The following is a 15,498-nucleotide window of genomic DNA, read 5'->3' on the forward strand; positions in this document are numbered from 1 at the left end:
CATAGCATGAAGCAGATCTATAATCTTGATTCCACTATTTACAGCACATATGTTTCTAAGTTGGTTTATATAACTTCTCTATACCTTATCTGTCAAATAAGGAAAATATAACCAGATTACTGTATTGTCCTAAGATAAATGAGATGATAATATACACAATTTCTACCACAGTACCTCTCATACAGAAATGGTTCTTTTGATACAATTCCTGAGAAATGACAATTTCCCATTTTTTACAGTTCTTCTTCTTATCCTAAATGATTACTTTACATCAAATATTTTGATAGGCACATTTGTGAACCAGGAAGAAAGGCAGTGGGAACAATACTACTCACATTATAATAAAGGCCACAGGTTAATATTCTGAATTAATATAGTATATATTATATTGCACTTATCTGCAGAATAGGATAAGAAGCCAATAAATGTGTTTTTACAAGAAGTAGTTTTGAAGTAATTATCAACTTAATATGGCTGGCTAAAAACTATTAAGATTAAAAAAAATCAAGTTCCCAATGGAGTCCATTTATAACTTTCATCTCCTAAAACAAGCATTTTGAGCAATTCAACAGTAGCAATGTATTTTCTTTTTTTTTTTTTTTTTTTTTTAGCAATGTATTTTCTTAAAACTGTGTTTTAAATTTACAATAAAGTTTTTAGAACTAATTTTAAAACAGGGGCAAGTTTATTTTACCAGTCATAGTATACCATTAATCTAAGGTCATATCTAAACCCAATAAAGGCAAAACCTATACTCTAAACTTATTTTTTTTATTTTTTTACTCTAAACTTATAAAATCAATTATACCTTGGTAGTTCAGTATTAAACTTCTGTCTGGGCACAGTGAAGAATACAATAGTGGAAGAGAATGTGTACAGTAGATAATCACTGTAGAAGGAAGCTAGGGGTCAATATCTAATAGGCCTACATTATATATTCTGTACCAAACCCTAGAGTAGAATCAAGACCAATCTTTGTGACTTATTTTCTTCCACAGGGTGGAACTAGGGACTTTTATTCCCCAGAGGAGAAAGTTAAAAAGTAGGTTTTTAAAAAAATTTACTTTCCTTACTATATAATGGTGAACACAATGGTTGAGATTGAACTCACTATACCTCCTAGAAAAAAGGTACTAAATAAACACCATACCATTCATTTGGGTATTACTTTCCAGCCAAACAGTAAAACATTTTGGTTTAAAGCACATACCTTCATAGGTTTCAGGAGGTAATAAAATCAGTAATTCATAAAGCCTTTGTCTATAAACTACTGATGGCATTTTCAAAGTGCTTCCGTATGTTTTTAGTACTGAAGAAAGCCTTAATATAAAAGAAAAAGTATAAGTACATAAGATATATAACATACAAATACAAAATAGATTGACATATAAATATAAAAGTTATACATATTATTAGTAAACAATAGTGCTCTTTTTATGTTTTTTCTTTTTTCTTTTTACCTTTTTAAAAAAATAATGTAATGATAAGTTATAAGAGGTATTATAAGTGTCACACATGGAAATTATTCAACTACGTTTTCTATCACACTTCGTACAACAGAACTATTTAATTCAGCTTTAGATCTCTAAGGCCATCAGTACTTTGTCTAAAAACAAACTCTTACCAAATTCCACAATTTACAAATTGGCATTTGTAAAAAATGGAAGAAAAGGAAATCCTTATGTAGAAAAGGAATCATATGGAAAAAAACAAACAGGAAACATAAATATGCAGGTAAAAAATCCAAGTTTTTCTTTGAAACTTGATCTGGAATGCCATCACCAAAAAGGAAAAAAAGAGCGTCAAAACATGCAAAGATCATGAAACAAATTCTCTTTTAATAAAGCATAAGTCAAGCCAATGATTCCCTAAAAGTTTCAATCACAAAATCTCTTATCTCCTTCACTTTCATGTACTTTTTAATTTTCTGTTCATTACCACTACTGGTATGAAGGCATCATTTTACTGATGCTCACTCGTCTAACAAATATTTATTAAAGGATTACTACTGCTCTTTGAAGGTTCCATGTTACCAGTTGGAGTATGGTCTCCATCTTTTTAGCAATACAGAAATATAACGGAATTACTTTCAGTGTGTCAGGAATAAATCCACTAAATTATCATAGCATGAAGTTTCCAGGTACTTTAAGAAAGTCTGGTAATGTTTATTCATTTGTATTTTCTGGGAAATTAATACTTGCTCTTTCTGGTTTCTAGAAGAAATTAGTTAATTTTTGAGTTGTCACTGTATTTTTTTCCTTTTTTTTTTTGGTTTGGTCACTATATTTTTATTTTTTAATTTATTTAGATTTTATTTATTCATGAGAGACAGAGAGAGAGAGAGAGAGAGAGAGAGAGAGGCAGAGACACAGGCAGAGGGAGAAGCAGGCTCCATGCCGGGAGCCCGACACGAGACTCGATCCTGGGATTCCAGGATCGCGCCCTGGGCCAAAGGCAGATGCCAAACCACTGAGCCACCCAGGGATCCCTGAAGAAAGATTTTTTAAACCAAACACAGAAAATACTAAACAAAAAATACAGGACTGATAAATCTGATATTAAGTTAAGAATTCCTGTTAATTCAAAAAACTATTTTACCTAAAAATAAGTAAAGACATGCACGAATAGGGAATTCTTAGAAGGGGAAATATTGAGGAATAATAAATATATAAAATGTCAAATAATCAAGAATCAGTATATAAATTAAAATCATGATGAGATATCAATTTATACCTACTGGATGGGCTAGGAATGATGTCTAATTGTTAGTGAAGAAGGATCAAAGGGTAGTCACATAAAGTATTGACAAAAATGGGGATCCCTGGGTGGCTCAGCAGTTTAGCGCCTGCCTTTGGCCCAGGGCACCATCCTGGAGTCCCAGGATCGAGTCCTATATCGGGCTCCCGGCATGGAGCCTGCTTCTCCCTCCTCCTGTGTCTCTGCCTCTCTCTCTCTCTCTCTCTATCATAAGTAAATAAATAAATAAATCTTTTAAAAAAAAGTATTGACAAAAAAAGTATTGACAAAAATATACTAGAATTTTGGAAAATATATATTTAGATATTTCACTGACATAAGTTGCTATATACACACCCAATTAAATATTATATAGCAACCAAAATCAATGAACAAACTTACAGATAGTTAACAAACAATGATGGGTAAAAAAAAGTAAGTCTCAGAAATAATACACCATTTGCCTGATCAAAACCAAGCAAAACTAAACAATGCGCTGTTTAGGGAAACATACACGTGAGGAACTTTTTAAAAACGCAAGGGAATGACAACTATAAAATTCAGAAGAGTCATCACCTATAAGTGGAAAGAATGATATGTGAAAGGAACTCACAGATAACTTAAATACTATTGTTAATGTTCTAGTTAAGAGTAGCTAAATCTGGCCCAATGCCTATTTTTGTAAATCAAGTTTTACTGGAACATAGTGACATTCACTTATTTATAAATTATCTATGACTGCTTTTGAGCTACCAGAGTTGAGTAGATGCAACAGACTGTATGGCCTACAAAGCCTACAATATTCACAATCTAGCCCTTTACAGCAAACAGTGGCTAACCCCTGCTCTAGTTGTGTTGGATTCACAGGTGTTCATTTTATTATTATGTTTATAAGCCATATGTTAGATTTATTTTTTGGTAATACACTAAATTTTATATCATTAAATACTTTTTAAAAACTATACATTATATTAACTTGGAAATTACAAGTGCTCATGACATATATTGTATTTTCTCTATGTCTTCTTATCATAAAAGTCAAATTTGTGAAAAATAAAAACAACAAAAAATTTAAATTGTTAACAAGCATCTGGTTCTTATGAACACAGAATAGCACTAACAAACCAATAAAATGCATACCTGAAAAGGTTAAGAGGTTTAATATTTAATCTCTTGGTTAAATCTGACTATTTGGAAGATACAATATCCACCAAGTAACTTTCCTCCCCTTTTAATATGTATTTTTCTTCCAAGTTCCTAGCCTAAAAAAAAAATTGTGTAACTAAATGTTTGCCTTCCACTGCAAAAGAAAAATCATTCACCAATCATAGAAACTTGGCCTAATATTATTAATGTATTAAACAGATACTACATATTCAGAGGATAACTGATTACTATTAAACATTTTTAAAAATCTAAGTAGACATCCTTACTGAGTTAGCAAATCCACAGCACAAGGAAGTGGTGGAAGAAGACGTTGAATTACTTCCTCAGTAAGAAGGTCACCACAGTGGGAAACAAAACTCTTGACAGCTGAAAAACAGAACAGACTTACTCAGCAGAATGTAATGAGCCATGAGAAAAAGCAATCAATTATGGTACAGCATTTGCATTTTTATTAGAGGAATAAAGAAATGTGCTAAAAAAAAAAAAAAAATTCCTGAAACTCTAGCATGAAAAGGAAGCTAGTGTCTTTTACCTCTAGTTAAGCTAAAAAAAGTTTCTAGAATCACTAAAAGAGAACAACCAAGTTAACAAAATGTTATTTTTCTGAAGTTTTACTCAACTTCTGAGCTCACAAGTAGAATAATAAATTAGCTTAGAACCTCAAGATTGCCAATTCTATACTAATTCTGCAGAACTATGGTAACAGTTTAGCCAGCATTGTTAGTTTCTTATAGATGCTACCTGAAATACATACATTTTCATAGGAGTTATTTCATATATAGAATAAAATGAATATTTTAAAGTTAGACTGAGTTTCAAGATTAATTTCAAAATTGTTTTACTTTTTTTAAGAGTAAAAATGCCATGAATAAACAAATAAAACCAAAATCAATGTTTCCATGTCTTTCCAGAAATACTACCTTCCTTAGTTCAATATTCATGGTAGATACTATTTTTTAATGGTTCATATACCATAGAAGGGTATAACTTTCTATTTTTTTTTTTTTTTTTTTTTTTTTTATTTATGATAGTCACACAGAGAGAGAGAGAGAGGCAGAGACATAGGCAGAAGGAGAAGCAGGCTCCATGCACCGGGAGCCCGATGTGGGATTCGATCCCGGGTCTCCAGGATCGCGCCCTGGGCCAAAGGCAGGCGCCAAACCACTGCGCCACCCAGGGATCCCGGGTATAACTTTCATATAAAAAAACTAAATGGGAACCATATTTAATCAATGCTAATTAAATCTAAACCTAGTATTTCTAAAAAGAGGAATGAATGCCTACTAAAGACAAAGCAATCTTGACAGTTCTAACTAGATTACATCCAAGAAAATGTGCATTATCCTACAGATCCAAATTCTAAAATTCCTTTTATCACATATCTGCTATAATCACTAATTATGTTCAATTACAAAAATCACCATAAGTAGATATTTTCACCATTAAAGATATAAATATGGGGAAAGTTAAAGAATGGGAAAAAGCCAAAGTGAAGAGAGAAAAAAGACTAAACTTTACCTACCACAGAGCGCACCAGCTCGTCCTTCCAAGGTTACCTGCCAGGTAAATGAATCTCCTCGGCTCTTTTCTGTTTCTAGATCTTTAGGAGACACTGGAAAGACACACTTCCACAATAGCAGAAGTCGAGCAAGGTGATGACTGACAACTGCAGGACCTATAATTTATTCAACTTGTTACTTAAAAAGAACCCAAAATGTTACTCTTTAAAACTCAATAAACAGAAACTTCCCTCTTAAACATTTTAATCCACTATTCCAATTTGGCATTTTTTTTTACCTTCTGCTTTTAACAAATGTACCACTACTGAATGAACTGTTATCTGAAGGCACTGTGGAGTACGCAGAGGAAAAATAAGGAACTAACAGTAAAGAGTTCTAGGGTCGGCTCTTCCACTAGGGCTGTGACCTGGAGATTCAGTTTCTCTTATCTATAAAATGAAGCTAGCACCACTTGCATTGTCTCCAAGGGTTTGTCAGGGCCAAAGGAAAGAGCATACTTTAGAGTACTCTGAAAAACTATACCGTATCATGTAAATCCAAGGCACCACTGTTTTTGGTGACAAATAACATTGTATACTGGAAGTAATGCTAACTTTTGATTGCAACTTTTTCCAGGAAAAAAATCAGATGTGATATATCTGATTGGAATTTTTTTTAAGACTTCAGGTCAGTAACATTTATGAACTAATGGATCATGAATCCACAAACCTGGTAAAGGCAATGTACAAGGATAGATAGCATTTTATTTGATAGCACTATCAGTTAAGAAAAAAGAAAAACGGGCAGCCTCGGTGGGGCAGCGGTTTGGTGCCGCCTGCGACCTGGGGTGTGATCCTGGAGACCTGGGATCAAGTCCCACATCGGGCTCCCTGCATGGAGCCTGCTTCTCCCTCTGCCTGTGTCTCTGCCTCTTTCTCTGTGTCTCTCATGAATAAATAAAATCTTAAAAAAAAAAAAAAGAAAAAAGAAAAACTAGAAAGTGTAAAAAACTCACAGCTTTTCTCCCAAAAACTTGTAACTTCTTTACAAGTCTGGGTTATTTTAAAATCCTCCTGTAAGTACTCTTTACTTCTAATTCCCATGTTGTGCTAACTGTATGGTTTTCTTCCGCAGTAAGACAGTATAGCATAGAACTAACTGCACTGGCCTCTGGAAGAAGACCACCTAGGTTAAAACTCTGGTCCACCCACTTACTAGCTGTGTAAACTTGGGTAAGTTACCTAACCTTTTTGTGCCTTAATTTCCTCATCTATAAATGGAGACAATAATTGCATTTACCTCTTTAGATCCTTTCTGGGGTTTATGAGAGTTTATATATCAGTGTTTGACATGCAATTATCATTCAAAATTTGCCCTACGTACAAGAAGATGAGCTAATGGCAAAATGAAAGGGCAATTGCAAACAAATCTTTTTTTATGCATGTAATTTATAGTAGATTAAAATAGAATTAATTTCTCCATTTTTCTTCTGGCGTACTTTTTAGAAAGAGGTCATATGCTAACGCCTATAGTGTTAATTCAACATAAAGGCAATTCAACACTCTTTCGCTCACTACTTCCTACTTCCTTTGATGAAGTAATACCAAAAGAAAACCCCAGGGGCGCCTCAATGGCTCAGACGGTTGAGCATCAGATTCTTGGTTTCAGCTCAGGTCATGATTTTAGGGTGGTGGGATTAAACCCTACATTTGGCTCTGCGCTCTACAGTCTGTTTGAAGGTTCTCTCCTCCTGCTGCTTCTCCAACTCACACATGTGCTTGAGCTCTCTGTCTCTCAAATGGACAAATATTTTAATAAACCCCTAGAATTGTAATAAAATAAGGAAATCAGAATAAGGCCATTAAGAGTAACTCACTGAAAAATAATAAAAAAAGAGTAACTCACTGTTGGGTGCCTGGGTGCCTCCACTGGTTAAGTGTCTACCTTTGGTTCAGGTCATGATCCCAAGGTCCTGGGATCAAGTCCCATATCAGGCTCCCATATCGGGCTCCCTGCTCAGCAGGGAGTCTGCTTCTTCCTCTATCCCTCCCCAATGCTCATGTTCTCTCTCTTTCTCAAATAAATAAGCAAAATCTTAAAAAATAAAAAAAAAAAGTGACTCTAAGGCTTGTGTGTGTGTGCGTGTGTGCATTTACACACACATTCATATATATTGGGCTGTCAGAGGAAATTCTTAAAGAAAAATTTTGTCAGATAAAAATGTGTAGAGTCACTGAATATCCATGGTTAAGTTTCATAAATAACTGCCATTAAACCCTTAAGATATTTCACTAATTTAATAGTAAACAGTGTAGTAATTCTTTCCTACAAAGGTATCAAGGGAATGTCATTTCAGAGACATATATGAACTAACAAGTATAAATGAGTGTATAATAATTACAAAGTTAAAACACAAACACAAGAGTAAGTTTATTCACACCAAGAACAATATACCTATCAGAAACCACACACATTATGAGCCATCCACAGACATGTAAGACAGGTAGATATCTATAGGTAAATTAAAGTTGTCTCAGGTGGTATTGGATAAAGTACAAAGTGTGGCATAAAAACATTAAAAAATATTGCAGCTCACATCTGAGGAATGGATTTGAGTCTGCATTAGTTCAGAATAGTGAATATATTTAAAATGATGGAAACTGCAAATAGTAAAGGAAATGCTGAAAATGCAAAAAAGGTGTTAAAACTGTAAGGCAAAAACTAATGAGGCACTTGGACTGTCACCTACATATCATTTCCCAAAAAAAGAATCAGGACTCCTCAGAAAATGTCTTGTTACAAGTCTGGGGCAGAAAATGTAAAAGCTGGGACATCTTATGATGTCAAAAATTAACAGGTTATTAAAGAATACTAGGTTCATGTTAAAAGGATACATGAACCAGCATGAAGGGGCTTCCACTTATGAGACAACTTGAGGATCAAAAGGAATAATGACTGGTGGACTGAAACACATGAATGTGTAAAAATCTATGAGTTCACAATGATACTTAAGAGCAAAAATCTCAAATGAGGCTCTTTGAAAGTTGCTAGGTTACTAACAACATATTCTAAAATTTGATAATAAAGGGAAATAATAATGCACAAGACAAGAAAATAAAGCCCAAGAAAACAAAGTAATTGGAAAACATTAATTTTTAAAAAAGGATTCTATTTAAGTAAATATTCCAGAGAGAGAGAGAGAGAGCAAGAGGGGGAAAAAGCAGAGGGAGAGGGATTAGCAGACTCCACACTGAGCACAGAGCCAACACATTGCTAAATCTTAGGACCCTGGATCATGACCTGAGTCAAACCAAGATTGTCAGATGCTTAACTGAATGAGCCACCCACCCACCCCAAAACATTAAAGTTTTAATCCTTTTTTGTACGTTAATTAGGAATATACAATAAAATGGAGTACTAATCTTTTTTTTTTTTTTTAAGATTTTTATTTATTTGAGAGGGAGAGAGAGAGAGCACGTGCATGGGGGGAAGGGGAAAGGTAGAGGGGAAAGGGAGAAGACTCCCCAGTGAGTAGAGAGCCTGATGCAGGACTTGATCCCAGGACCCTGAGATCATGACCTGAGCCAAATTCAGATGCTTAACCCACTGAGGCACCCAAGTGCCCCCAATCTCTTTCTTTAAAAGAGAAGGGATCTCCTGTAGCCTTCTTCCGATAGAATTACTTTGTTCTGAAAAATTTCATTATTTGAATACTGCATTTATTAAGTAGTTTATGTTCTCCTATAATTAAGCAATATCATCAATATGACAGACATGAAACATCCAGCCAAAAGCAACTAAAGGCTTGGCCACATTATTCCCAACACTTCGTGAAACGATGACCTAGGTCAGGGTACATATTTTTTATAAAGGGTCAGACAATAAACATTTTTGGCTTTGAAAGCCATTCGGTCTCTTGCAATGACTTAGGTCAGCTATTGTAGTCCTTAAAGGCCACAGACAATATATAAATGAGTGATAACGGTTGTGTTCTAATAAAACTTTATGCACACTGAAAACTGACTTTCATATATTTCTCACGTATCACAAAACATTCTTCTTTTAAGCCACTAAAAATATAAAAACTCTTCTTAGCTCACAGCCTGTACAAAACAGTTGGTAAGCCAAATTTGGCCTGTAAGCTGAACCTTGATATAGTCCAATAAATCTCTTTAATCATCTCAAGAACATTATTTAAAGTAGTTCTTCATTTAGGATTGTTTGTTTTAATTTAAGCTCCTTTTAGATCAAATTACTTCAGAGGTATCAAAATGATTTATTGGTTAAATCCAGCCAGTTTTATACCTTGGCAATAAAGGTTATGATTATAAAAGAGAGATTTAAAATAGAAATTTAATAAAGTAATAAAATTGAGTTTCAAAGTTATAGGACATAAATATAATAGTCATGACCATAATACAATTACTGATTTTTTTTTTAATTTTTTTTTTTAATTTATTTATGACAGTCACACAGAGAGAGAGAGAGAGAGAGAGAGAGAGGCAGAGACACAGGCAGAGGGAGAAGCAGGCTCCATGAACCGGGAGCCCGACGTGGGATTCGATCCCGGGTCTCCAGGATCGCACCCTGGGCCAAAGGCAGGCGCCAAACCGCTGCGCCACCCAGGGATCCCCACAATTACTGATTTTTAATCAATATAATTTAATAAGCCCTATCCTCTTCAACTACCTTATCGGCATTACCAATTCTCAAAGCAATCAGAGAATTGGATTCATAAGCTATGATATATTCTCCTACCCACCCTTACATTGTGGAAATTTTTTTCTTCTGAAGATGAATGTGAATGATTTTTAGAAGAGTCAAGTCATTCAGAGTTAAGCCAGAAAGGTGATCAAATTGGCTTATCCTACTTAAGGCTCATAAATTAGTTTTGGAAAGAATTCCAAATAAGGAGATCTGAAGACATGTTGAATAAATTAAGTACATGGCTTCCTAAGGTGACTGTTAGAAGAAAAATGTATGGATACTTAAATTCTGGTACAAATTAAAAATCAGTTTCCTCAAATCATACATTACAATATTTTACATTCAGAAAACACAAAATACTTCATAGTCATGTAAATCTTCTACAAGACTGTTGTTACCTAATGTCATCAGAGCAGCAATCAACAACCAACCAGCTTGTGTGCGCTGAGCTGAAAGACGACTGTTTTGTACAGCTGAACACAGTAAATCTTCTGCTAAAGTCATAATAATCTGCGTATGAAAAAATTAAGTAAAAGGAAGCATATCAATTTATAGGTTACTGGATAAAAGACGTCAGTTAATCTCTTGAAAAATTATCTCTTACATATAACAAATATAAGTGATAAAAGACTGTCATTCATGTAGACCACACCATTGGACAACATCATAGAGAAAACTATTTAAAAAAGGTTAAGTTTCAAGGTTAAATACTGGCATTTTAGGTTGTACACAGCAACCTGTAATTCTTTGTAGAGCATAAATGGATGACATTGTACAATTGTTCAAGTCAAGGTGCACAGAATTTGAATTTACTTTTAGTTTTAAGCAATTATCTTAAGTCTGTAAGTACCAGAAAAGGCTTCCTTACAGGAATCTCCCTTTTTAAAAATTTGCATACCATTTTGATTCCTGAGTAGCTGATAATCTTTCCAGAGGCAGTATACTATAGAAATTAAAGTACTTAGAATAATCTCACACTAAGGTGAGTTTCACAGTAGAGTGGGATTCATAAAAATGTTATATTTTAAAAGTCTGTGGGGCAGCCCGGGTGGCTCAGCAGTTTAGCACCGCCTTTAGCCCAGGGCCTGATCCTGGAGTCCCAGGATCGGGTCCTGCATCAGGCTCCCTGCATGGAGCCTGCTTCTCCCTCTGCCTGTGTCTCTGCCTCTCTCTCTCAATCTCTGTGTCTCTTGTGGATAAAATTTAAAAAAAAATCTCAAAAGTCTGTGAAATAGGCAAAAGAGGAAGAACCAGATTATCTCATACATTGTGAATAATGCATGCTTATTATTATAGAGTATAGAGGCCAAGAGGCATCTGTCTGAGAAAACATCTCTGTTACCAAATATCTCTAGAAAAGCAGCAAATATTAATAGCAGGCATATAAATTTTCTAAGAAGAAGGCTAGTGTATTTTTTTTTTAAGATTTTATTTATTTATTCTTGAGAGACACACACAGAGAGAGAGGGACACAGAGGGAGAAACAGGCTCCATGCAGGGAGCCCGATGTGGGACTGGATCCTGGATCCCCAGGATCACGCCCTAGGCTGAACACGGCACTAAACCGCTGAGCCACCGGGGCTGCCCAAGGCTAGTGTATTTTAAAACAACTAACCAACTTACTGCTGCTAACTTAGGACTACTTGAAGCCAACAGAATCAATGGAAAACACTCAGTAAAAGCAAGGATAAAATAAACCAATCTTTTCTGCGTAACTAGTAAGATCTGAATTACTTAATTAAATTTAATTAAGTACATGTAATGGCAATTCTTTGCTTAGAAATATATGACATAATATGTTAGTTGTCAGTCACCTTACTCAAGTGACATTGGCAATACTCAACAGTTTTACAACTTCTGAAGCAATGGTACGTTCTTTCGCAAAGGCTAAACAGCAGATACGCTATAATACTAACAATGACATGACAGTGAGAAAGCAAGGAATGGTGATTTATTTCTTAAAAAGTACTTATAAGTGTGTAAGGCCCAGGTTACAAAGGCTTTCACTGTCAAAAACAACATTCTCTGATAACTCACAATTCCTACTTATACAATCCACTGGTGCCACTTTTTTCTTTTTTTTTGGATGTACATATTATCCCCTCTGGCCAGTGGGAGCCCCTTAAATTACCTTCTGTATCCTTTTAAATGAAGACACTAGTCTTTGATGACTTTCTTGTTCTCTGTTATGACAAAGCATTTCAGATTCACACTATGCATTTCCTGCCCTAGATATGGAACTAGCCATTCCTTCATGGAGCCCTGACTGCCTTTTGTTAAAATGGTGTTTAGAGCCATAATCTGGCCACTAGTGCTTTTCCTAGTTAACAGGGTTGTCACTACTTTTAGATCTTGCCACTGGGCAGAGTGAAGATTTAAGTATTTAAAAAAAAAAACAGAAAACAAAAACCAGTTCATAGTGATATTTTCCATTCAGATTTAACATATGGGGCTTTTACTTAACTTTCTTGATTTTACAGCTACAGCTTTTTTTTTTTAAATATGAAGTCTTATTTCCTAAGAACATTACCTACTCTATCTTACTTTATGTACACTAATTTCAAAATACTATCACCAATAATGCCAACTATAAAATTATTAATTAAGTTTAAGATTTCTTTTGTGACCCTACTTTCCTCTACATTGCAATTTTATTTCTAAATTTGTTTTAAAGACTTTTTTTTTTTAAAGATTCCATTTATTTATGCATGAGACACAGAGAGAGAGAGAGAAAGAGAGAGAGGGACAGAGGGAGAAGCAGGTTCCCCACAAGGAGCCTGATGTGGGACTCGATCCCGGATCCTTGGATCAGGACCTGAGCTGAAGGCAGATGCTCAACTGCTGAGCCATCCAGGCGTCCCTATTTCTAAAGTTTTATTTATTAATCTATTTATTTTTTTAAAGCAATCTTCACACCCAATGTAGGCTCAAACTCACAACCCTGAGATCAAGAGTTGCATGCTCTTCCAACTGAGCCAGCCAGGCACCCCTATGATGCAATTTAATATGCACTTCTGTGGCAAAGCTAAATATATAGCAAAGTAAAGCCTTCATGAATAAATTCTGTTACTAAATGGAGATATTTCCAATAAAAAGCACAGAAACCACTCCTATCTAAGTGTGGATAAGACATTTTTAACTATCTCTTTGTTTCTCACAGCAATTATTTAATAATATTTAAAAATTAAGTAATATAGCTGATTTCTCAGAAAGCTGTCCCGCATGGCTTTGAATGGATGATACAAAAGACAATGATGTTTTTAGAAGAAACCTGAAATGTCATTATCGTATGTGAAGAATGAAATCATTACCTTGCCTTTCCCATGAGGAATTCCTAAAGGACAATGTTTCACTGCTCCCAACAAAGCTGCCACAGCAAAACTAAAGCCAGTCACTGCTTCCGGTGAAGACTTAAGTACAGTAAGCCGTTCCAGGCACCGGTCTAAAAGAGGTGTTAGGTAAGAAGGTAATGCCACAGCAATGCAGTGTAAACACCAAGCCGTTGCTAGTCGAACAGAAATGCTAGGATGTAGAATAACTGAAATGACACTATCAAGAATGCCTGGAAGGACAAAAAAAAAAAAAAAAAAAAAAAAGTGAGCTCTACAGATAAACTCATTTAGCCATAAAATAGTCAAAAGAATAGGCAGCCACATGGATATAAAATGTTATCTTTATTAAAAGCCAAATCAGAATAAAAAAAAAGATTTTTAAAAAGATATATAAAATTATAAATGATTTTTTTAAAAGTAGACTCCATGCCTGGTATGGAGCCCAAGGTGGGGCTTGAACTCAAGACCCTGAGATCAAGACCTGAGCCAAAACCAAGAATCAGCTGCTTAACCAACAGAGCCACTCAGGTACCCCTAAATGATTTTTATATACAAGATTTACTTCTAATATGAAAATTGGTTAAAATTAATACACAAAAGAAAAATTTTATTTCCCACATAATGTTCTGCTTTTTTATCTTCAGACCATTATTCATTTGATACTATGAATTAAAAGTTATCAATACAAAAACACCTTAAAAAGAAAGTCACACTATGCTCCATCCTCCTCTTTCTAAAATATTTCTTTTGGTACATTTATCTACATAATTATAATGCTTCCTGTGTACCATATCACTCTTACCTGAGAACAAAATGTTAAACAAAATTGAGACTTTGCTAGGTACTCAATGGTCTACTAGACAATTATGAATACAGTGAATACCACTATCAGTAAGGATAAAAGTCTACATTTGCTGTAATGCAACTTTCAACTTCATCAAAATATGTAAGTTTATGTTAAATGTAACAGTTTATGTTGACTGCTAAATTATATGGGATAAAGAGCTTACAAATCAAATATAATGTAAGCTTTGGTGAGCAATAAATATGTATCACAGTTCAAGGACAAAAAACAACAAAAATGATTTTTTAAATGGTTAAATAAAAGACACACAATGTATGATTCCATTCATATGAAACATCCAGAACAGGTAAATTGATAGAGACAGTAAATAAATTAGTGGTTATCAGGAGCTGGGGGGAGGGGAAGGGGTAAAGGATCACTAATGGGTATAGGACTTCTTAGGATGATGAAAACATTTAGGAATTAGTGGTGGTAGTCGAACAACTCTGTGAATATATACAAACCACTGAATCGTATATGTCAAAAGGGTGAACTTTTTGGTATGTGGATTATCTCTCAAAGTGATTAATCTTCCAAGAGAAAGAAAATGGAGACTACATGGAAGAACTTCTGAAGAAGTGAATTACTTGTATCATATGGAAACTAATGTTTTCACTGCAGATGAGACACAGGAGTTCAGGTTTGCTTTTTTTTCTTTCCGTGTTATCTTAAATATCTCCAGAAATGGAGGAGTAAAGGGTGATTTTGTGAATAACCTTTAATTATAAAAGAAAAAACTCAAATATATACATATTTTTAATAACCTTGATTATTATTTGATAAAACCTCTATAACAAATCAGTAGTGGAATCTGTAGTAAATGAGCTCTAAAGACTGTTTTCCTCAGAAAAAGGTGTCTAGAATAAAAGTAAAAACAAGAAATTCAGACAAGTCCACAAACCAAAGATACCTGCACTTGAATCCTGCAGTAAAGGTGCAGCTGTGGTGCCAAGACTGTATATGAGATTTCCAAGTTCTTGTAAAGCACACACCAGCATATGCTGGCTGGCTGTCACATCTGTGGAGCCAAGCCGGATTTCCATATTACCGTCATTCATCACAGCATCTGACAGAAGCGTAAGAATTAACTACACATCACTGTTTTATTAAAATAGGTTATGGGGGTGGTGGGTGTTGGAAGCAGAGAAAATATAAAGGTAAAAATTAATACCTCCTTTCTATATATACATGAAACCCTTAAGGCACTTAACTG

General features: G+C 34.6%; 1 protein-coding gene across 14 annotated transcripts in view; it reads right to left on the minus strand.

Annotated features, from left to right (window-relative positions):
- Positions 1-15,498, minus strand: part of HEATR5A (HEAT repeat containing 5A) — a 111,807-nt gene that overhangs the window by 64,561 nt on the left and 31,748 nt on the right. For 13 of the 14 annotated variants that reach the window (XR_005363102.1, XM_038544428.1, XM_038544423.1 and 10 more), the window contains 6 exons: positions 15,196-15,351; positions 13,421-13,671; positions 10,508-10,619; positions 5,426-5,578; positions 4,170-4,269; positions 1,211-1,320 (listed from right to left, as the gene is read on the minus strand). Coding sequence is in view for 13 of the 14 variants with exons in the window: in XM_038544428.1 (XP_038400356.1) it covers positions 1,211-1,320; positions 4,170-4,269; positions 5,426-5,578; positions 10,508-10,619; positions 13,421-13,671; positions 15,196-15,351 (882 nt within the window). In the remaining variant the exon portion in view is untranslated. The remainder of the gene's footprint in view (positions 1-1,210; positions 1,321-4,169; positions 4,270-5,425; positions 5,579-10,507; positions 10,620-13,420; positions 13,672-15,195; positions 15,352-15,498) is intronic. The other variant, XM_038544429.1, reaches the window with a different exon arrangement.

This window comes from Canis lupus, chromosome 8 (genome assembly GCF_011100685.1).
Source record: "Canis lupus familiaris isolate Mischka breed German Shepherd chromosome 8, alternate assembly UU_Cfam_GSD_1.0, whole genome shotgun sequence".
NCBI lineage: Eukaryota > Metazoa > Chordata > Mammalia > Carnivora > Canidae > Canis > Canis lupus.